At 39.5% G+C, this 25,050-nt stretch overlaps 1 protein-coding gene across 7 annotated transcripts in view; it reads right to left on the bottom strand.

The window, feature by feature from the left end:
• Positions 1-20,674, bottom strand: part of CFAP47 (cilia and flagella associated protein 47) — a 280,469-nt gene extending 259,795 nt beyond the window's left edge. For 4 of the 7 annotated variants that reach the window (XR_002442056.1, XR_002442057.1, XM_021408018.1 and 1 more), the window contains exons 1-9: positions 20,455-20,674; positions 16,959-17,110; positions 13,179-13,294; positions 9,516-9,654; positions 7,215-7,443; positions 6,435-6,595; positions 4,915-5,042; positions 4,129-4,364; positions 668-860 (exon numbers count right to left, since the gene is read on the bottom strand). Coding sequence is in view for 5 of the 7 variants with exons in the window: in XM_021408018.1 (XP_021263693.1) it covers positions 668-860; positions 4,129-4,364; positions 4,915-5,042; positions 6,435-6,595; positions 7,215-7,443; positions 9,516-9,654; positions 13,179-13,294; positions 16,959-17,110; positions 20,455-20,625 (1,525 nt within the window). In the remaining 2 variants the exon portion in view is untranslated. Of the gene's footprint in view, positions 1-667; positions 861-4,128; positions 4,365-4,914; positions 5,043-6,430; positions 6,596-7,214; positions 7,444-9,515; positions 9,655-13,178; positions 13,295-14,017; positions 14,256-16,958; positions 17,111-20,454 lie in introns of those variants that run through there. The other 3 variants (XM_021407977.1, XM_021407980.1, XM_021407994.1) reach the window with 3 other exon arrangements.

Here is a 25,050-nt window from a genome sequence, read left to right as displayed (position 1 = left end):
CTAGATGGTCATTAAGGTCCTTTCCAATTCAAGCTGTTCTACGATGCAGACCGTTCTATATACGCATGCATAATCTAAAACTACTAGAAAATACAGTATTATAAACGCATTTTTATAAGGACTTGACATCTCAACCAAATTTTGAATAATACATATAAAAGCTAAGTACTGCATATTCTGAAAGATTTTTATGCTGTCATAGCCTTTACAGATTGGGAAGAATCATGGGACATAAGAGAGCTAGGAGGCTCAATTAACTGGCAAATTCATCTAGCAGCAGTAACATACAGACAGTAAGGAATACCCTGTTGTCCTTCTGACTTTGTCCTGTGCTTTACTTCTCTCATGGCTGAAAACTAAAACATATTAGCACTGTGTAACGGCATCACTGCTAATAACTGAATCCTTCATTTACTGATGTAAAAAAAGTTAAATAATCATTTGATGAAAAGTGATTCCTTAGTAGTCGCACTTTGGTTAAAATACAAGCCACTTTCCTTGCATTATTTTATATTCTTCTGGGTACGTGCTATCCAGCTGAGCATTCTCTCAACTCCCAAAGAGAAATTATTTTTTAAAAACAAACTAAAAATAGTATTAAAAAATATTCAAAAATGCAGTTTTTAAATTATTTTATCACTTATCACTTGTGTTGTTAGGATCTTACCAGAATTAATTCTGAATAGAATGGTTTTTGGTTTAGATTTGCACACACCAATAAAGCTCAAATATATCTGGAGAAAAGATTTTGTCTTTGAAACTTGTAAATTGTTTTTCTCTAGTTCTCTACCAATTATGTCGATAACCTGCTTCACTTCAAATACTCCAATCTGATGTGGACAAAATGAAAATATCAACTCCTGTAAGAGAAAAGTTGTTATGAGACATTATGAAGGAAAAACGTAAACTAAAGTTATATGTAATTGTTTAATAGATTCATTATTCTCCCTGTTTACTTTTAAAGATGTGTTCAACACTGTGCTTTTGAAGTATGCCAGTGACTACACATACGCACATATACACACAGCTATACTATAGAACACCAGCAAAATCCTGCTAGTTCATTTCTGAGATAAAATATATTTTTGTGCCCCAAGTGACAGGTTTGTTAAATTATAAATGCTTCCATATCCAAGTTAAATTTAACATAACTTCTTCTATTAAAGAAATACTATGTTACTCAAGTACTTGCAATAAACCAAAGGAAATGAAAATAATCCTGCAAAGGCTTAGTCTTCTCGAGACCATAAAATGCCAAAAAATTAAATCCAGGCAAAGTGAGAGTAAAAGGATCTTAGAGAAGCTCCTCCAGGAAGGTAATACAGCCAATAGCCCAGCTGAAATGCCTCTACACCAGTGCATGTACTGTGGGAAATAAGCAGGAGGAAATGGAAACCACAGTGCAATCAGAAAACTATGACCTAATTGTTACCACAGAAACATGGTAGGACAAATCACAGAACTAGAATGCTTTGATTGAGGGTTACAAGGTTTTTAGAAGTGATAGGCAAGTTAGGAGGAGCAGGGGAGTGTGCAGGCGCTCATCCTGGTGGGGGATTTCAGCCACCTGGATATCTGCTGGGAAAACAACACAGTGAGTGGCAAGAAACCCACTGAGGGTAACTTCCTGGTTCAGGTACTGGATGGACCAACCAGAGGTGAAATATTACTAGACCTGGTGATTACCAATTCGGAGATCATTAAAGAGGTTAAAACTGAAGGCAGCCTGGGCTGTAGTGACCACACCCTGCTTCAATTTGTGATCTCAAGGAACACGGGACTAGCAAAGACTAGAGTCAGGACCCTGAACTTCATGAGATCGAACTTCAGTTCACTGAGAGATATCCACTGGGAAACTGTCCTTAGGAACACAGGAATGGAACAGAGCTGGCAGCTTGTTAAGGACACCTTTCTGAGAGCACAAGAACTCTCCATCCCCCAGCATAAGAAATCAAGTAGTGGAGACAGGAAACCAGCATGGCTGAGCAAGGACCTGCTCATCAAACTGAGGGAAAAGAAGGAAGAGATAGGCAGTGGAAGCAGGAATGGGTGACTTGGGAAGAATACAGAGATCCTGTCTGGACAGGCAGAGATGGGATTAGGAAAGCCAAGGCACAGATAGAACTGAACTTGTTGAGGGATCTGAAAAATAACAAGAGTTTATTTAAAAACACTGATCAGGAAAGAAAGGCAAAGGAGAATGTACCCCCTCCAACAAATGAGAAGGGAGAACTGCCTTCAATGGGTATAGAGAAAGCTGAGGTACTCAGCGACTTCTCTGCCTCGACCATTACTGGTAGTCAGGTTTCCCACCCCTCTCATATTCCTGAACCTCTAAGCGGGGGTCAGAGGAGCAAAATCCCTCCCCCTGTAAGAGCAAAGCAAGTCCAAGACAACCTCATGAGGCTGAGTGTGTATAAGTCTATGGGGCCAGACAACATGCATCTGAGGGTCCTGAAGAAACTAGCTAATGTAGTTGCCAAACCATTCTCCATCATATATGGAAAATCATGGCTGTCAGCTGAAGTCCCCAGTGACTGAAAAAAGGGAAACATCACTCTCATACTCAAGAAAGGGAGAAAAGAAGATCTGGGGAACTACAGGCTGGTGAGCCTCACATCTGAGCTTGGAAAGTTCATGGAGCAGATCCTCCTGGAGGATATGTTAAGGTACATGTGAGATGAGGAGGTGATCCAAGATCTCCAGCATGGCTTCACCGAGAGCAGATAGTGCCTGACCAATCTGGTGGTCTCCTACAATGGAGTGACAGCATCAGTGGACAAAGGAAGGGCAACAGATGTCAGCTACTTGCACTTGTGCAAGGCCTTCGACATGGTTCTGCCCCCATTCTTATCTCTAAATTGGATAAATATGACTTTGAAGACTGGACTATTCAGTGGATAAAGAATTGGTTGGATGGTCGTAGTCAGAGGGTTGTTGTCAATGGTTTTATATCCAGGTGTAGGCCAGCCACAAGTGGTGCTTCCCCATGGGTCCATCTTGGGACCTGCACTTTTCAACATCTTTATCAACTAACTAGTCAGTGGGATCAAGTGCACCCTCAGCAAACTTGCTGCTAACACCAAGATGAGTGGTGCAGTTTGTACAACAGAGGGAAGGGATGCCATCCAGAAAGATCTGGACAGGCTTGAAAAGTGGGCCCACATGAACCCGATGAGGTTCAACAAAGCCAAGTGCAAGGTGTTACACTTAGATCGGGGAAATCCGAGATACGTGCACAGACTGGGGGAAGAACACATTGAGAGCAGTCCTGCCAAGAAGGACTTGGGGATCCTGGTAGACAAAAAGATCAACATGAGCCAGCAGTGTGTGTGCTGGCAGCTTGGAAGGCCAACAGTGTCCTGGGCTGCATCAAAAGAGGAGTGGCCAGCAGAGCAAGGGAGGTTATTGGTCCCCTCTACTCTGACCTCATGAGGCCCCATCTGCTGTCCTGTGTCCAGGTCTGGAGCCCCCAGTACAAGAAAAATGTGGAGCTATTCAAGCAGGTCCAGAGGAGGGCCACAAATTAATTTGACTTACATAGTAAAATGCCCACCTTATTGTGGCCTTTCAGTACATGAAGGGAGCTTTAAAACAGGAGGGGTACTGACTTTTTAACATCATCTGATAACAAGAGGAAAAGGGAGAATGGCTTTAAACTAAAAGAGGGGAAATTTAGCCTAGATGTTGGGAGGAAATTCTTTACCCAGAGGGTGGTGATGCCCGGGCATGGGCTGCCCAGAGAAACTGTGAATGCCCCATCCCTGGAGGTGCTCAAGGCCAGGTTGGATGGGGCCCTGGGCAGCCTGAGCTGGTGGGGGGCAGCCCTGCTCATTGCAAGGGGGTTGGAACTGGATGATCTTTAAGGTCCCTTCCAATCTAAGCCATTCTATGATTCTATTAAAGTTTTCTTACAGTTAAATTATCTTTTACAAATTTAAAATATTACTTGCCTTTTCCTGGAATACAGGAAAGATCATTAAGGAGGAAAAGAATATGCATTTAGCTGATATTAAATATCGTAGCTGCTGAAAATAAATTATTCTGTTTTACTTTAAAGAAACTCCACTAGCGATCCATGTAAAATAATCTACATATCTACGTAATATATGAGCAAGAGATAATTACCTTAGTAGAACTTTTTTCTATTTTTCCCTTTTCAGGAGAAATATTAAAGTGAGCAGTCTTGCGGAAACTGAATTTTACTGGAAGGAACTCAGATTCATTTTTGAGTGTGCACAAAACTTGTGTTTGTTCACCCAGGAAACAGTCCATAAACTTAATTACTGGTCCTGGATTAAAAGTTAACATGACAGGAAGAGCAGAACCTGTCAAAGCCAATTCCGTGTGATGAGGACGATTTTCTGTGTTAGAAAGGCACACAAAAAATATACAGTAATTAAAATAACAACATCAAACCATACATTACCCCAGAAATCTATTAGCATATGAGCAAGAAAAGTCACGTTGTAGCTGTACGGTTGTAACCGCACAATAATGCAGCTAGACACTATGATTTATGGAGCAGTTTTCTATAAGCTTTGAACATACACATGCTTACTTATAATGGCTGCTAGATAATAAACTGTTCTTTTATTAAGTTCAGGTGAATATCTTTTCATCCTTAAAATGCACAAAAATGTATAACTGAAGTGCTAGTGACTTACAAATGCCTGTTGGTGTTTTTCTCCTCCTTTCCAAATTTTTACATTAAGTTTTAGCTGTTCACTCCTAACAGATATATTCATGGCATACATGAATACACTCAACCCTTTCTACTCACAGTTACAACAGATTCTGGTGCTAAGATATAAAAGCTTCCTATAACACTGTTAAGTGGTACAAGAAGAAATAAAAATCAAGAAATACAATTTTATCATCCATATATAGTGATTATATACTTCTGCAACATACTTGTACTTGGTGTGGTACCATCGCTGGGGGTCTGCAGATCTTTATTACCAGCAGCCTCAAATCTCAGAAACAATAGATAATCTTGTTTTGGTGATGAATCATTCACTACAAAGGTCCCTTCAAGTTTCCTGCAAGAGTCATAATGTCTAATTATAAGATTAAAAAAAAAAAAAAAACCCTAAACAAAAAAAGCTGAATTTTCATCATCTACCTCAGCTTCTTTGCTATCGATTACACATTGAAAAAATTATTTTTTATACTTTCTGGAAAACATTGTAAGATAACAAATTTAACTGAGCAATATCTGTATGCTTATGATGCAAGTTATTTGATACCTTTACCATTCACATATTTCTACAATAGTTTTCTAAAGATTACATGCATATAACCCACTAATAAGAGTTTCAGTAAGAGAAAGTGCTCATTCCATTTCTTATGTTTGTCTTCCTTGTTTGAAGGAGAAATGTTCCATTATGCCTACTATTTTTTAATTACAAGGAAAGCTCTCCAAAATGTTGCAGTCTCTCGGTGATTAAATATCTATCTTACATATTGCTGCACATATAATTTTATGAAATAAGTCTGAAGTCCTGAAAAAGACATTTGACTCTACAGAACTTTCTCAATCTTTAGAGATTCAACATATTTAATTGGAGCAGTAATTCATTCCCTTTGCAAAATCTAGTAAGATTATTCTTACCTCAAAAGAAGCTCACTCAACTCCTGGTCCAAAGGTATCTTTTATGAATTATAAAACACCTCCCAAATCATTATTTCAGACTTTACTTTACAGAACCATGGAATCATAGAATATCCCAAGTTGGAAGAGACCCACAAGGATTACTGAGTCCAGCTCCTGGCTCTACACAGGACCACCTAAAATTAAAACCCTGTCTGGGAGCACTGTCCAAACACTCCTTGAACTCCAGCACTTGGGGCCATGCCCACCGCCCTCTGGTGCAGACCCTTTCCCTAACCCCAGCTGCCCCTCCCCTGACACAGCTCCATGCCGTTCCCTCGGGCCCTGTCGCTGTCACAGAGAGCAGAGCTCAGCGCTGCCCCTCCGCTCCCTATGAGGAGCTGCAGCCGCCATGAGGCCTCCCCTCAGCTCCTCTGCTCTGGGCTGGACACACGGAGGGACCTCAGCTGCTCTTCATATGTCTTCCCCTCTAAACTGTTTCCCATCTTTGTAGCCCTCCTTTTGATGCTATCTCATAGTTTCATGCCCTTCTTATACTGTGATAGTCAAAACTGTGCACATGGTGAGACCTCACCAGCACAGAGCAGACTGGGACAATCACTTCTCTTGACCAGCTAATGGGAGGCCTGATGAACCCCAGAGTACAGTTGGCCCTTTTGGCTTTCACAGTACACTACTGACTGATATTGAACTTCTCATCAACCAGAATCCTCAGATCCCTTTCTGCAGGGCTGTTTTCCAGCCTCTCCTCCCCCAGTCTGTAAATACACCCAAGGATGCATCATCCAAAGCACATTTGTAACTTGGACTACTCACTCACTCTGGACAAAAGCATAATGTAACCATGGATTTCTCATAAGGTAGCAAGGTTCCCTGATCAGGAATGCACCAGATCAAGGTGGAAACATCTAAATCTCTTGTTTTCTTCATAAAGCTTAAATCTTGTAAAACAGCATCTGCACTCTTCTGTAGATCTGTTCCCTAAAAGAAAAATCAAAATGTGAATATGTCAACAGCTCAACTTCCTATGTTCTCAGCTTCTTCTTTTTTGCTTTTTTTACCCTATGCAGTTTTTTGTCTTTCACAAGAAGTAGAAAGATGTAACCTAAGGAATACCAGTAAGACATATTTCCACATCACACAGCTAAATGATTTTATATCAATGTTTTAAATTTCTTTTTTTTTAAAGGTGATGGTTACTTAGATTGCTTCACTGTAACAGAAATACAATAGATACTGTAAGCATTTGACATTCTGTAATACCAAAGTATGTTTTGACAACTCCTAAAACATAACAAATGCATTAAGCAAAACCACCCAATAAAATTTTTTTTAAAGGAGGAAGAATGGAATATACTTAACATCCTTAGTGCTACAGTGTCACATGGTGAAACAGAAATACCTGAAAAAACTTAATTCCAAAGTAAAGACCCAGTAAAAGTTTTGTAGACTGGGGAGAAGCGATAGTGAGTTTTTTGATTAGGATATAGTACAACATCGTAAATGCAGTTAGAAGATGAATGTGGAGAAACAAAAACGCAAAAGCAGAAATAAAAATCAGCTTTTAACTAAAATAATAATAATAATAATATTTTCTTACCATCTCTCCTCCAACAGCATTGTCTTCCAGCACTGCTACCCAGTCCATACGCTCTGGACTATCATTGTGTAAAGTTATTTGTTTAGTCTTTGAAGACCCAAAATAAACTGATCCAAAATTAACGCATTCCAATACATTTCCAGAAGATGGTCCTAGAACTTTAAGAACTTGTTCAATAACAACAGCTGTGATCCATACTTCCTTGCAGCTACCTCCTTCCATCTTCACTCTGTTGTTAAAAGTAGCAAGTAATAGGTAATGTACAGAAATGTTAGAAATAATCACTTTGTTTTACATTAGAACCCAAGCAAACTGAAACAAATCAAAACATTTAAACTAAAATCATCTTCCCATAGATAACAAAAGCAAAAGTAGTATACTTGACATGCAATACCTAGCAGATATATCACCAATCACAAAAAAAAAAAAAATTAAAAAAATCACACATTGCAATATAAGGATCAGGGGAATTTTTCCAGTTTTTCCTTTTTTCCCCCTCTTCTCCATTGTGTTGGCACACTGTTTCAAACAATAGGAATGGCATCTCAAAAGTATCAGATGTCCACAAATGATATGCTCCTCTTTTTCGTCTGACAATTTGCATATCTGGGAATCCATGTTGGTGTATACCTGTGATTTTCTCTCAGAAAACTGGAACTAGAAGTTCATCTGAGCATGCATAGAACCCGTGTTCTTCCTTCCTGAATGCCTGAACTTGATGACAGCACTAAACACTGAAGGACCATATAGATATTGTATAAATCTTCCTTATTCTACTGGAACAATCTTTGTTCTTACTATACAAAAGGATCGCATTTAATAATGCAATACACTGTTCTAATAGACCCAACTCTTCTTTTCAATAGCTTCAGAGCTGAAAAATCTTTCTTTTGAATAGTTAGATATATAACGCCACAGTGGATGTGCAAGAGGATCTCAGCCTCTCTGAACATTCTCTTTCAGCTTCTAATTACTGGATTCACCAAAACAGAAAATAATTTTTTACAAAAATACAGAAGAGTATATTCCTCTGAGAATTTTGCTTGTGCTCAGAGATTTAAGAAAATTGCTTAGAGGAAAAGGTAAATGGAAATAACCAGGATGTATCATCTATACTATTTCTCCAAGTAAAATTCCTATCACTGACCCATTATAAGACTTTCAATGCTGCCCTATTTGGTTATTATATAAATTAAATATTTGTTTATAAACAGTATTTGTGCAAGTGTTGACAGTGAAACTTGATTTCGTTTATTATAAAAGATTTTGCAATTACTATTAAAAAACACTGAATTAAATGGCAATTGTGTAGAATTTAAGAAGGCTGAGGGCAGGTGAAGGATAAAACCTGAGCTCTGGAAAGTTACCTTTTTTTTTTTCAGTTTAATAGATAAACCATACTGCAATGGCTACTTAACCAATATGGGTGAGGAAAACAGCAGGCATGACACTTTGCAACCAAAAAAAAAAATCGAAATTCAATAAAGAAATCCCTTTCACATGAAGGTGGATGTATTTGAGACACCAAACACAGATATTAGCTTCCTTGTTACTAACAGACTTTACCTTTTCATTTCATTTCTTTTCCAATAGACTACAAAATGCAAGAACAGGAAGAAGAGCTCTTTGTCATAGATCTCATTCATTTAAACAAAGAACAGGGTGGGCATGGGAAACACACCCTACCCTTTTCACTGTTCGAAGAACATAGGATTTAGAAGAACCTTCCAGATAGGCATCCACTTCAAATTCTGGCACTTCCTAGAAAGTCTTATTCACCATTAGAAAGGAGACAAGGCAGGCACTTAAAAATAATCTATTCTTAGAAAGTGTCAAGAGCTGTGGTTGTGAATAGATTCCCTCTGTTGAAAACAAGACAGACATCATAATGTTTCTGATACTACTGAAACATATCCAGCCCGAAGAAAAATAGCAAAGTTACGAGTTCAAAAAAATCAAGGAATACAGCACGTGTCATGGAAGATATAGAACACAGCAGGTAGAAGGTACAGAAGCTCTTGGTTAGCGGTATAGCAGGAGATGCGCACACATTCCACGTCATTGCAACTTAGGAAAGACCTCTAAGAACACAGCTATGTACACAATCTATGCATCACTGTTCTGTGGAGATAATACAATCATCAAGTTCATTTAATGAAAATAAATACTGAAATCAGGAATTGAAACTTGGGAGCTTTTTTTTTTTTTTTTTGGTAAATAGATTCACAAAATCTTTAGAATTAATAACAGACAAAAATGTAACTTACAGGCTGAAATTATATCACTCATACACTCACTTACTTTATCATTTCTCTGATGACTCTTGGTACATCTGTACAGATATGCACTTTAACCACCTTTAAAGATTTAGGCTCTACCACTCCACTGGTAGGTTCTATGTCAAGTAGGATATCCCCATTATATGATATTTTAAATGCACCTAAAAGAACCAATACATTATACAACATTGAATTTGTAGATTTATATTCTTCTATTAAACCTTTAGAATAACAAATGACAGGCTTCTGTATGTATCACGCAGCAAAGTTTATAATTAGAAACAGTTCTTATACAAAATGAAAATTCTCACATTATGTAAATTATGAATGCATCTGCAACTAATATGTTATATAATCTTATGTATCTAATTGTCATTCCTCAAACTAAAAAATTAGTATGTAGGCGTAAGAGATTTTTATATAAACTAAACATACTGTAACTCTGAGTTGTCTAGAAAAATAAAATTTCTCCTTGAGAAGACTTTATTTTTATTTTTTCCAAGAAACAAAAGTGAAGGAAATGTTTTCATTAAAAATTTTAGTCAGTTATAGGACAAGCAGAATAAAATTATTTAGCTTTCTCCTAACTTCCTAACAATCCAACTAGCTAGAGCCTTGTAAAACTTATAGAGCTGTAACGTGGAATAAATTGAAATACTGACATGAAACTTCATTAATTTAGGAACGCTCACAAATTGCTCTTTTGTGAGGTGTTAACATTATTCAAATGATCACACTGCCTTCTTTTAAACTGTTTGTTACCACTAGCTCAAGATTTCCACATAGCTCATTATTGTTAATAAATGAATTCACAACCTGAGTACACTGCAAGACTTAATAGTCAAATCCACCTTTAAAATAAAAACCCTATACTTTGAGCACATACCTTGGATTCTTCTCAGTTACTTTAAATAATATTCACATAAGCAATTCTGCCTACGCCTATAAACTTGTCTTACCACAGCCACTATCCAAATCACTTTGTCACAAGTAAACCGGTTTTGTTTTGCTGAGTTTTTCTTTGTTTTAACTATCTTTAAAATGGCAGAGTTAAAACATTCTTAACAACTATCCACTTTTTTTGGTTTTGATTGATACAAATAAATTCTGCTCTAACTATACAAGTCCATGTCCCTCCTGTACTAATAACTACAGATCTGGACATAGTACTCCAGGTGAGGCCTACCTAACTTCTGAGGAAAGGTATCTGCAATTTTTTCCAGAAGAAAAAGCAGTCAGAGAGGCTACATAGACCACATATGCATTCTTACGCTCCAGTGTTCATGTTATAATCCTTAGAATTGTCCCTCACAGAATTTGAAGGATTTGAATGTTTTGAAAGTGTTATGATTTCAAATGCTACGGCAGAAAGAGGAAAGACCTCTCATTATCTTCTCATAATGTATATGGTTCAATTCCCATTCCAGAGGATTTTGAAAATACAGGGAGCTTGTGGTTATTTATTCAACAGACACCTAGTGGGATCAGAGAATCATAAAGACAACACACAAAGCAAGAGCAGAGGTGATTCACTATTATTTATGCTGGGCATACTGAGCTAATGAGAAACTTATTTTTATATCTATCAGACGTGATTCAGGAGAAAAGATCTAAAAGAATTTTGCAAGATTCTAAACTCATCTTTCTTCCCTGAGCAGACAGCACTTCTATACTGCCTACAGAAGTAACGGATCATTTATAGAACTGTGGTGGTTTAACTCCGACAGGGAGCTCAGCACCACCATGCCACTCTCTCACTCCACCTCCTTAAGACAGCGGCAGAAAAGAAAATGGGGGGAGGGAGGAGAAAAGCCTACAGGTTCAGACAGGGACAATTACTGTCATGGGCAAAAGGAGCATAGGCAAATAGTGAGCATAAGGGAGACTGATGTAATTTATTGCTTACTGAAAACAGACTAAAACAGTAAAAACAAAAACGAACTAAAATCACCTTCCCTCCATCCACCCTCTTCTGCCTCTTTCCCCTGAGTGGCAGAGAAACAGAGTGGAGGCTGCAGTCAGTCCATAACGATTCATGTCTGCACCTGCTCCACATGAGCTCCCTCCCAGGGGATGCAATCCTTCCCGCACTGACCCAATCTGGGCTTCCCACAGGCTGTAGCACTCAAAGCGGCCCTGCTGACATGGGATACTGCTGGGCTCTGCTCATGGCGGCCACTCGAGCAGTTCTTTCCAATGCCAAAACCTTGCCATGTAAACCTAGCTCATGAAGCCACAATACTCTGTACCTGGGAAGATCACGGAGCAGATCCTCCTGGTTACCATGTAAATATGAGACAGAGGTGATCTGAGACAGCCAGCATGGCTTCACCAAGGGCAGATCCTGCCTGACCAACCTGGTGGCCTTCTATGATGGAGTGACACCATTGGTGGACAGGGGAAGGGCGATGGATGTCATCTACCTGGACTTCTCCAAAGCCTTTGACATGGTCCCTCATCACATCCCTCTCTCTAAATTGGAGAGGTATGGATTTGAAGGATGGACTGTTCGGTGGGTTAAGAACTGGTTGGCCGGTCACAGCCAAAGGGTTGTGATAAATGGTTCTACGTCAGGGTGGAGGCCGGTCACAAGTGGTGTCCCCCGTGGCTCAGTCTTGGGACTGGTGCTCTTCAGCATCTTCATCAATGACATAGACAATGGAATCAAGTGTACCCTCAGTAAGTTTGCAGATGACACCAAGCTGAGTGGTGCAGTCAATACACTGGAGGGAAGGGAAGCCATCCAGAAGGACTTAGATAGGCTGGAGAAGTGGGCCCACGTGAACCTAATGAGGTTCAACAAGGCCAAGTGCAGGGTGCTGCACTTGGGCCGGTGCAATCTCAGGTGTTTGTACAACCTGGGTGAAGAACTCCTTGAGGGCAGCCCTGTGGAGAGGGACTTGGGTGTCCTGGTGGTCGAGAAGCTGGACATGAGCCAGCAGTGTGCGCTTGCGGCCTGGAGGGCCAACTATGTTCTGGGCTGCATTAAAAGAGGAGTGGCCAGCAGGGAGAGGGAGGTGATTGGCCCCCTCTACTCGGCTCTTGTGAGGCCCCATCTGGAGTAGTGCGTCCAGGCCTGGGGCACCCAGCACAAGAAAGACGTGGAGCTCTTGGAACAAGTGCAGAGGAGGGCGACCAAGATGATCAGAGGGCTGGAGCACCTATGAGGAAACCTCTCCTATGAGGAAACGTTGAGGGAACTGGGCTTGTTTAGCTTGGAGAAGAGAAGGCTCCAGGGAGACTTCATTGTGGCCTTCCAGTACTCCAGAAGGGAGCATATAAACAGGAGAGGGAACGACTGTTTACATGGGTTGATAGTGATAGGACAAGGAGGAATGGTTTTAAACTAAGACAGAGGAGGTTTAGGTTGGGTATTAGGAGGGAGTTTTTCACTCAGAGGGTGGTGACGCACTGGAACAGGTTGCCCAAGGAGGTTGTGGATGCCCCGTCCCTGGAGGCATTCAAGGCCAGGCTGGATGTGGCTCTGATCAGCCTGGTCTAGTGGTTGGTAACCCTGCACTCAGCAGGGGGATTGACACTCAATGATTTTTGAGGTCCTTTTCAACCCAGCCCATTCTATGATTCTATGATTCAATACTCATTTAATGCGTAACTCAGAACTTGCATAAAATTACATTTACCAAGAAAAAATATTTTCATAATTTAATGCATACTAAACATTTACCTGATAATGATCCACGGTTAGCAATACTAATCTCTTTACTAATTATTTTACTGCTTGCTATCACTATACCAAAATCAACCTCCGGCTCAGTTTCCAGATGACAGGATGGAATTAACCTGCAGAAAGAAAAAAAAAAAAAAGACATGGTTATAATGTCTCAAAACTTGAAAATAGATTTGTATTTTCAAGAAATTTGATTTAGTACCACAATGGAAAGAGTTCTGCTTTTTCTCCTAGTAGTGCTACTAATGCAACTCACTCTGGCACTATAGCATATATAGAGGACGCGCAAAAAAAGCTTATCTATCAAGCTGTTAAATGACTGCAACTTTAGTACAAATTATCCTCATTCCATTTTGCCTAAATGCTTGAATACATTTCTATTTAGTTTCAAATACATTATTGTAGTACAAAGAACTTTAATTAATGTATTAGAAAAGCTTCTACTATATTGAGTCAGTTGTATCACAGAAGTTGACATTCACAGTATTTTGTTATCAGCTGCCTGAACTAGAAGCAGAGAAAAAATATGCATGCCCATTTCAGTTTAGTCTTCTTGTTTTATAGATATTTCATGTGGCTTCTACAAAATATATTACAACACAGGAAATGAATAATGACAAATTATTTCTGTTATTTACTTAAGAGCCTCATCCAGCATGACGACTTCACTGGATAGGGTGTGTACTGCTTAGCCATAATGAAAAGCTACTGCTTCCTTAAGCAAACTTGTGAAAGCTCCAGTTCCCGATACATGCACACTTTTGATCTCATATAAAATGCATTCAAAATGAATGAGGATTTTGTATGAGCACAGCTGTCTATCTCCTCTTACCCACCTAGAGGAACATGCAACTATTGCATCAAAAACACCAAAACTCTATCAAGACAAGGTTAGAGTCCACTTGAAAAGACTGCAAAGACTTCACAACGTGCACCAACTATTTAGACATTCTTCCAAAAAGTTTCACGAGAAATATGAAGTAAGTTTATTTCTACACAATACCCAACTATATAACTTCACAAGCAGACAGGATTAAGAATAAATTGTAACTGCGATGAAGTTTCTAATAACTCCTACAAAAAAAAAAAAAAAAAAAGGAGATTGTTAAAGATTTTAAATGTATATATTATTATTTTAAGTATGGGGTGAGGGTTTTTTTTTTTTGGTGTCCCACTTGTTTGAAACAAAAATCCCAACTCTTGAGTATAAATGTTTTCTATTGCTAACAAGTATCAACTAAATGAGTTCATCACATTTGTATTTCTGTATATCAAGACCACAGTGCTATCAAGCTAAAAATAATCACATTGTGTGGTCTCCAAACCTGATATAAAATACTTAACAGACAAATTAACGCGGTTGACCACTGGGGCTAGTCACACGTGTAATGCAAATAAATAAAAGCTATTCTAATTGCAAATCAAACAATTATAATATTAATTTCACTAAAACAGAATGTATTTTGTTGTATTTTTAAACAAAATTTTAAGCATTTTAAAGAAAAATGCTTAAAAGCAGTTCAGTGTCAATGCAGTTTGATGTTGTATGGGAAACTAACTTTTCCTACATTCTCAGAGAATCACATCTCAGAGTAATGATTATCTTAAAATCAACTGCAGACACAAGTGAAGGAATTACACAAGTTCTTGGCACAAAGGTTAAATTTTTTCATGCTTTGTTTCCTAGACTGGCCATTAATTTTTTATTTTCCAATAGGATTTGATGCACAAAACATGTAGAATCAGGATTTCCACACATTCATAGACAACTATACATTTGTACATATGCAATAATCCATACTGAAATGAAAGGTTAAAAACTATATAATTTAAGAGACAGAAGACTGGAAATAAACAAATACCAAAGAGAGAAGTAGAAGACACTTAAACAGGCCAGTCCACATAATATTAGCAAATTTCAAACATTCCTTATTCTATTCTTGGATTACTTTTACAAATTTTCTGAACTTGTTCTCACAGGCTGTAAAATGTAGTTCTGTTTCTCACGTGTGAATACTTTGAAAGTACTGCCAGTACATGGTTTCAGCATCATTCCCCACAGAAAATGAAAAGCACTGCACCTGAACTGTCCAAAAGTCAGAATTTGTGGCTGATAAAAGTTTTGTTTGTGTGTCACAAAAATATATACAACACCTAGACGTAAATCAAAGCACATACTTAACAATTTTAAGATTATCTATTTCAACTTTTGTCATTTTAGGAAAAATAACATTAATGCATATTACATGTTTCTGATGATGCATTAGAAATAATAAAAACGTTATTTAAAAAGCCAAAAAAAATTAGGAAGAGAAACGACATGCTGGAATTGTATTAATTCCAGCTGGAGGAAAAGGGGGTAAGAGGCACAACACTGGGATCCTCCAAACACAGTTTGCAATTTTTAATATTGTCAGTCTTTTCCATCACTTTAAAGACTTCTGCATGTATTTTGAAGTAATGTCTTCTTTAAAAAAAAATTTGATTAGTATTTTTCAACCAGTGAGTTTTCACATTACATTATTTTCTCAAAATGATAAATAGTGTATTTAAAGATTTCTTTGGACAGAATGTTATGTATTATTACCCTTTAATGCAATAACTGAATACAAACTTAGCAATCTACTGCAAGACCTTTCCAGAAAGAGGTTGTCCGTAGCTTTATTTTTCTAAGTCAAATCTGTCCAACGAGGTCTTATCTCCAGAATAGTAACCAATTTAAAAAAAATCAGATTTCTTCTAGGAAATACACTTTTGCAGAACAGATTTAGAGACAGCTACTTCTTAACAGTTCACAAGAAACCTGCCTTACCAGAAGGATCAGTAGAAGAAATTCTAGGTTCCACAAGTATTATGTGATAACTGAAGAATAAGAACACCATATAAAAGCATCCCTGTCTTTCAAAAGAAGGAAAAAATCTCTCTCTCTACACCTCACAATTTTTTTCCCTTTAATAACCTTTACTGTTAGTATACTAACAATTACTTTTACTATACTATGAAATCAGTCATATGTGTAGAATTATAACTATGCCCATTTGTGTTATTTGACCCCAGAGTTTTCTAATATTAAGACTGACAATGGTAAGAATCTGTTTTTTGACCTGTGGCTAAGAAACTATTAGCCCAGAAAATAAAAAGCATGCAACTAAGATAACATGCTTAGTTTGAAAGTAAGAATCTTGTTAGAGTTTATGTTGAGGTGGGATTCACCTGTCCTAATTTAGGCATCTGAAAGCTAGAGCTGTTGTCATTCTATTTTTTTTCCTTATAGACAAAGGAGAGAGAGATCCTCTAGAATAATTACACCCCATCATTATACAGCCCAGGGCTGATGAAACATATTTAGAAGCTTACCGTTTAAAATCAATATGTCTATATATTGTAATATAACCATTATATCTGTTTATACACACATAAAATTCCACATGGACTGATGAAAATTGTCCTCAAATGTGTGAGCTTATTACAAAACATACACCATGTTTTTAGAATTCTGCAGTGTGTTATTCAGAATAACCCCATGATCACAACCAATACAGAGTAAAGCAAAAACAAGAATCCAAAACCTCTCTAAGATCATTAAAGGAACCACCAACCCAATTAACTTCTTACCAATCTACTGCTCTGAAGAAGAAAAAAAAAAAAAGAAGAAAAACCTCTTATAAAGAAACATCTGTTTTCATTGCAGTTGATAAAGTAGTTAGCAGCCATAAACTTCCCACAAGATTAAACTGAAAACAGTAACAGCAGAATATCAACTTTCAACTGGCATACCCAACCAGGGGGATATAAAGTACGTCTTCTTCTACTTCAAGAGGTAAACTATCTTGAAGATCTTCTTCAGTCTCAGGATAGTATTCTACAAAAGCTTTGACTTGAAGTCCAGGTGCAACAGGTTTGTCTGGATTGTCCACAATCAGTTTAAACTGCAGTGTAAAAAAAAAAAGTTTATTTTCATTTCTAGATTTAAAAACTAATACACATAGCTCATTTTCAGAATAACACACAGATTGACTTAAAATTCACAACTGGTTTTAAAATATGCAGAATTCTGTAAAATTCCTTTTCCTATTTATTTATTTGTATTATTTGCACTGGCACAGGCTGCCCAGAGAAGCTGTGGTTCCCCATCCCTGGAGGTGCTCAAGGCCAGGTTGGATGGGGTCCTGGGCAGCCTGAGCTGGTGGGGGGCAGCCCTGCTCACAGCAGGGGTTGGGGCTGGGTGGGCTTTGAGGTCCTTTCCAGCCAAAGCCATTCTGTGAGTCACCCTAGAGCAGTAAAAGAAAGGCTGAATGAATAATGTAATTTGATGGATTCAGAAAGTGTTGATTTAACAAAACACTGTTTCTAGTGCTTCCAAGAAAGCTCTAGGTTTTGCTGCTGTTGTCATAAACATTCTGAAGCACCGCAAGATAAGGGCAGTTACTACATAATACAGAATCTTTTTCATATCTGAGAAAGCAACAAAGATTAAGTCTCAATCCAAAGCAGCAAAAAAAGAGATTGCATAAAAATTTTCTGTAGATCTGACCTACATTCTGCTAAATTCAACTGAAAGTCCCGCTATACGCTGAATATCTGCTCAAAAGGTCCATGACTGCACTTCCCTTTCTTCAGGGAGAAGTGAGAGGGAAAACAAACAAACAAAGAACAACACAGAAGTAGGTGAGACAAAGTATCTTCTTCCTCCCTCAAAAAAAGAAGACTGGATTTGTAGTTGTCTGTAGGTATCTGCTGATGTCCAACACGCCCTGCATGTCATTCCTTAAACAGAGAGCACACGAGCAACCTACCAGAATGCAGGAGGAATCCCACAGCTACTACATTTCCAAGAAAACTTCATTACAAGATCAAGAAACTCTTCAACGTTTCAGTACAATTCACACCACTACATGCATAACAGGCTTCTGCGGTATAAGTCCAGTTTAATTGTTTATTTCTAAAGAGTCATCCCAGTATTCTTGGAGTTTTCTGTACTAATCTTTATTTGGAATATGTAAGCAAAAAATATGTAAGCATACTTGTTGATTATATTGTTAGAACATCTCCTATTCCTTTAAAATTTCCCTAAAAATATAAATACTCAACTAGAGGAAATTTATTATGCAATATCCGTCACATTATTATGGGGTTGATTATTAAATAGACACGCTTTAAAATTAAAGTGCGAACAATTTACCTCTTCTCCAAAAAGAATTAAACATCCATGCATATTCATTCTGTGTAAGGGAAGATGAATATTTTAGAATACTAAATTTTAAATGAAACCCATGGAAAACTGCTTCGTGAGCTAACTTCCTTGAAATGCACGTTTCAGCCTCATGCTGCAGCAGCTTAAGGAAGGTTAATTTTCAGTTCTTGCACTCTATGAATATACCACTTCAGGAAATTTACAGACGAGTCACACTTCACTTCACCCTAACTCTCATACTGGGCATCTAACAGATGATGGCATTAAAATATTCAGCCTAAGGCATCGACTATTTTTTGTTTGCTTGGTTGGTTGGGTTTTTTTCTTTTACTAACAGTAACTATATTTATTAATTATGACTGAGTAAGCCTTTTTCTCTCTTTCAACATTGATTCTGCCTTTCCATTTCTAAAATGTGAAAAATTGATGAATAAGGCTCACGGAAACTAACAAAACACAGTAAGTGCTGCCCTTCCACATCAAGCTCAAACTGCTATGAACACAAAGCAACATCGGCTTCTGTTCCATCCCCAATACCAGTCCAACATTTTGATCCTAATTTTGAAGCAATTAACAGGTTAAATACTAGCTGGATGAAAGACAAATGCAAAACTACTAACCACGGTTGGGTTTTGCTGGGCCCATATCACTGAAGGACATCGGTTAGTGGGCACGGTGGTGATGGTTTGGTGGAAAAGAACACTAAGATTATCTAGTCCAACCAACCTTAATGATTCTGTAATACAGATTGTATGTCAAGGGCTATACCTGTTGCAATTTGTAAGATTTTTAAAAGTTGGATATACAATGACTTTTCCAGAAGTAATGAGATGAATACAAGAACCTAATGAATGGGAAACTAATGAGAATCATACCACCTTCCAAAAAGATGGAAAAGCTCTTTTCTGAGAAAGCCTTCCATAAGCAAGCACTGCAAATGGACTTCTTCTCTCAGTAAACTTAGGAGAGCACAATACATATACAACAGAGCTATCAATCAGCACTATGAAGTACCAGAAAAAAAAACCTGCAAAAGCTAGATCTGGAACATTTCACAAATCTGACCCATTTCTATATGGCTCTCCTTCAAACAAAAGGGAAATTGCCGGCTTCTTGAGAGATAACATTTCTGAAAAGCACAAAGCCAGTTAGCAAAGCTAAGCAGGATTTGCTACCAACAAGGTACTTGACGTAGTATGTAATATGAGAAACTAAATTACTTCTATTAAAATAATGGATTTAACAAGCAAGGAAGCTCTTTTCAAATTGCTCACCTCAGGAAAATACTGAGCTGAGGATGTCAGAGGTCATTTCACTCTGACTTACAGGCTTCAGCTTAGCAGTCTCATTTGAAATTCAATAGGAGAATATTTTTCATAGAATAATTAAGGTTGCAAAACACCTCTAAGATCACCCAGTCCAACCACCAGCCCATCCTCACCATGCCCTGTGCCCATGTCCCTCAGTGCCACATCCACACAGCTCTTGAACACCTACACGGACAGTGACTCACCCACTTCCCTGGGCAGCCTGTGCCACTGCCTCACCGGTCTTCCTGAGAAGAAGTTCTCCCTAATACCCAATCTGAACCTCCCCTGGCACAACTTGAGGCCATTCCCTGTCATCCGACCACTGTTACCTGGGAGAAGAGGCTGACCCCACCTCACCACAACTTCATTTCAGGTGGTTGTAGAAAGTGGTAAGGTCTTCCCTGGGCCTCCTCTTCTCCAAACTGAACAATCCCAGTTCCTTCAGCTGCTCTCCATAAGACTTCTTCTCCAGACCCCTCACAGGGCCATTGCCCTTCTCTGGACACACTTCAGGGCCACATATTTCCAATTATCTCAGAAAGCACACCTGCACTTACTCATGAGAAGCAGGTAACCTAGGACACTGGCTCGCACCCCCAGACCTGTCACACGAGAGAATGCAGAGAGCTCTGGCTCTAAGAACTGTCACCTATTCTTTCCAGTTTATCCAGCTACTCAAATATAAACTAATTGCCATGCGCCGGAGCCGGGCCGGCCGGAGGCTGTGGGGCAGACACCCACCGTCGCACCCCTCCCGGCCGCCCCTCACCTGGGGCCGGCGCGGCGGCAGCAGCCGGAGGCGACAGCTCTGCGCCCGCAGGTTCTGGATACTGAGCGCGGCACAGTAACGGCGCCCCGGCACCGTGGCGGTGAAGCGCAGCTCGGGCGGGGCGATGCGCACCCCGGCCACGTCCCGCCACCCGCCCGACATGGAAGACATCCCCTTGTCCAAGGCAGCGGCGGCTGCTGGCTGGAAACGGTCACTTAGCAACGGACGCAGAGCGCTGATTGGAAAGAAAAGAGCGGCTCCTCCGAACCCACCAATTAGAAGAGGAGATGCCGTGCAGGGGCGGGTCCTTGCCCAGCCTCCTGTCCCGAGGCGAGAAGGGCCGGAGCAGCGCCACCATTTGGTGGGCGCCAGGTCGGGGTCGCTGGAAGAGCTCTGCTTTCATACAAGCCCGCTCTTTGGCAGGGGGGGCACCAAAATGGCCGCTGCCCTTTGGCTAGTGTTTACCGATGGGGAGCCACCTCAGCCGATGGCTCCTGGCAACGTGAGGGAGAGGGCTCGCGCTGCATGCGCTCAGTTTCTGACAGTGGTGGTGAAGCGTGTGTATATAAGCAGGGATGTTTATCCTGTCCCGGGTTACTGAAAGTAAAGGTGGATTATAAGTAAATAAATAAATGAGCACATTACTCGTGGTCTGCATAGACCAAACAGAGTGCTAAACAGGCTGTGTGTTGGTGGAAAGCTCGGTGTCTGCTGGGGCAGTGACTGCACTAATAATTCACTGCATGCATTTACTGAGCAGAGAAAGACATGTTCTGGTTGTGTATCCCTGTGCCTTCATGTGCTGTAATTTAAGCGGTAAAATGCTGCTGACAAGAATCCAGCACTTACGCAGATAATGGGCCATTTTGCTCTTTGCTTCCATGTAGCAGATGGGGGGAGGGGGGGAGCAGCATGCACAGAACCTCAAACATCAATTTTGATCAACCCAAAACATTTTGCCTTCATTCCCTGAAAGTGCATCAAGCTATCTATGTTTTAAAAGTCAAACATGAGAGCAGCTGCAAACATGAGTGGCAGCTGGTAGAGCTGCCAAGAACAAAAAGGTCACAAGGCTTATTTTTAATGGGTCAACAAACCTAGAGGAGGGTTAGGGAGAGGGGAGAGCCTTTGTTTCTGATGCCAGGGAAGGGTGATATAACAGGTAGGGTTTTCTTTCTTAAAAATTCAAGTGATAGCAACCCATCTATAGATTACTGAAGAACTAGTGGCAGTGTGACATTGCAAGCACTGAAAGTAAAACAAAGGAATCTGAAAGGAGCTCTTTGGGATGAGTACTTGAGTCTATTTTTTGGTAACTTTATTCTGTGGGAAGAGAACAGAAGGGAAGGAGATGGGAGGGAAAGGGAAAAGGAAAGGGAAAGGGAGAGAGATTACCTTACAACAGAGTTAAACTTCTACCTTTTCCCTGCAAAACTGAGAACACTCCAACATAGTTTCTCTGATATTTGAATGAACTCTGGGGCAAAGTCAAGGGACACGGGCATATCTTAGAAACATGTGATCCAAAGAGGAACCTCCGATTCTTTATACAAACATCATTAAGGTACCAAAAAGTCACAAGCTTATATGTTTATCTTACTCCAGGTTATTTCTCAGTTTTTACACTAAAGATAGAAATGTTCTACTTTCTGATCACTTTCTGATACTTGAAAATAATTGAATTCTAAATGGAAAGTTCAGAAAAACTAGCAAATATGTCACTTTGTTATATACTACTTCACAACCAAGTAGGTCAGTCACAAACTTCATTTTTCCATTCTACTGAGAATTGTAGCAACATTTAGTATGTATAGCAAAAATATTAGAAACAAGAAATTTGTTATGATTTTTCATTTCACTTTAGCCCTTGCTGGATTACAAGAGGATTCTCAAAAGGTTTCTGACCTCTGCTCCTTTTGACCTTTGTTGTGACCTACCTTCCTGTCTGCTTTACAGACAGGTCACTAGCCTTCATTCTGTGAGCTTATCTCAACTTATCTGTTAACTTACCTTGGCTACATGCTAAACCCCACACGTGAAGCAACCCAGCATAAAAGCATTCATAGGTGCACTTTTTTAGTTGTTTGTTTGTTTTCATTGGAGGAGGGCTGTCTTTAAGCAAGATAATTTCTCAACTTCAGCTTAGAGCACTAATTCACAAATAGTTGAAGCAGCACTGTTGACAGGGTGCTAACTTTGTGAGCAGGGACTGGAGCAAGAGGCAGTCAGAAATCTTTAAAATCATTTCTGTCATTAAAGGATTTCTAGCAAAGAACTTTTCCCTTTCTTTCACTGGATTTGGTGTATGTGTGTCCATACAATTTTGTTGTTATCCATTTAACTATTTTTTAACAGATTTTAACTGTGATTTATCTTTTTTATAAATGCAAAGTTCTGTATTAAAAGAGTTCTGCTTTCTCTGAAATATGTTGGCTAGGTTCTCTTCCTCTTCTGCAAACCAATCAAATGCTTGCCATTGCCATCCTTACGATATCCTGTTATGAAACAACATTAGATAACAGACTCTTTTCCTTCATTCCCTTACCTCACATTGGCTTCATATAATTTTATTAGTCACCTAATAGTCAGCACCAAGGAGAAAATGAATGTAAAGGAACAGATGTACTTTATTTTGATGACAGAATCTTTTATACCTAATGGCAAAGTATAGACTATGTGTGTCCTTTCTCCTTTATGGGCCACGAAGATGATCAGAGGGTTGGAGCACCTCCCCTATGAGGACAGGCTGAGAGAGCTGGGGCTCTTCAGCCTGGAGAAGAGAAGGCTCTGGGGGCACCTTATAGCAGCCTTCCAGTACCTGAAGGGGGCCTACGGGAAAGACAGGGAGGGACTTTTTATGAAGGCAGGTAGCAACTGGACAAGGGGAAATGGTTTTAAACTGGAAGAGGGTGGATTTAGACTAGATATTAGGAAGAAATTCTTTACTGTGAGGGTGGTGAGACACTGGAACAGGTTGCCCAGTGAGGTTGTGAATGCCCCCTCTCTGGAAGCATTCAAGGCCAGGCTGGATGGGCCTTTGAGTAACCTGGTCTAGAGGGAGGTGTCCCTGCCTATGGCAGGGGGTTTGGAACTAGATGATCTTAAAGGTCCCTTCCAACCCAAACCATTCTATGATTGCACTGGACTCCCTCAAGCAGTTCCCTGTCCTTCTTGAACTGAGGGGCCCAGAACTGGACACAATATTCCAGATGCAGTCTCACCAGGGCAGAGTAGAAGGGGAGGAGAACCCCTCTCGACCTACTAACCACACCCCTTCTAATACACCCCAGGATGCCACTGGCCTTCTTGGCCACAAGGGCACAGTGCTGGCTCATGGTGATTCTGCTTTCCACCAGGACGCCCAGGTCCCTTTCTCCTATGCTGCTCTCCAGCAGGTCAGTCCCCAACCTATACTGGTACCTGGGGTTGTTCTTGCCCAGATGCAAGACTCTACACTTGCCCTTGTTATATTTCCTCCTAAGATCCTAAGTAAAAAAAAAAAAAAAACAAACAGAATGACATCATTAGTTCTTTGCAGTTAGTAGACAAAGATAATTTGTTTAAAATGAAGTAGCCCCAAGCTTGCTCAGATATATCCTGGGGCCATGGTCAGTGCTCAGTGTAGAGGTCAGAAAAAAAAAGAGGCAATTAAACTGATTATAAAGGTGGTTTATTTGACAGTAATTCGGCAACAAGAAATCATAATGATACCCAAGACAATTAAACTGACTTGACAAAACTGCCACTCATACTGCACTTTGTTCATGGAATCTGAATCCAGAGGAAGTGTGATTTGAACTGTGAATGCTGACCTCTTTATTTTACTTCAGGGAGAATAAATATATTTAAAATATACTGGAGAGAAATAGGGCCACTTACTGGTAAAATAAATTAAGTCAATTCATTTTTATATCAGATTTGGGGAGTCAGAAATAGATGAAGTCCAAATAATGATGAATGATAAGATATATTCCTTTGCATTTAATCTTGCAAATTGTTCTGCGTAATGGAAAATGAGAATGTTGAAAATGACAGATTTAGGCTCTAAAGGTCTCTTCACCAAACAGAGCATTGTCGGAGAAGCAGAACTAATGAAGATTGTATTGGGTCTTTCTGCTCAATGAAGCCATCAGTCTGTACAACGTGTGCAAGAATTGCCCTTCTCTGAGACCTCCTTTCTCAGATTGGATTGAAAGGAGCAGAACCAAAATTATTGAAAAAAGAGAGGAACAGAGCGACTGTAAGTTAGACAAGGTAATCACAAACATCTGCTTTCTTGCCCTTTTTTTGTCTTTTAAGAGAGAGGCTGTAGAAATTGGTAGATTAAAAATCTGTATAATAAAAATATATAGTCTCTGTTGTTTGATAATATATTCAAAGGCTCAGAGAACTGTGCAATGAGCTAATCTATACAGCAGAAGCAGAATGTACCATTGTAATGCTTCAGTTCAGGTAAATAGCTTTAATAGAAGTGAAGCTGTAGCAATACTGTAACACAGTAATACTGATTTGGGGACCAAGATTAGTGTCTGCATGCAGTGCTGAGCTGAACTTTTTGATCTTGTGAGATAGCAGCAGTTATTTCAAAAATTCCAG

The sequence above is a fragment of the Numida meleagris genome, chromosome 1, assembly GCF_002078875.1.
Source record: "Numida meleagris isolate 19003 breed g44 Domestic line chromosome 1, NumMel1.0, whole genome shotgun sequence".
NCBI lineage: Eukaryota > Metazoa > Chordata > Aves > Galliformes > Numididae > Numida > Numida meleagris.
Note: the sequence above shows the minus strand (reverse complement) of the source record. Positions and strands in the feature narration are given on the sequence as shown.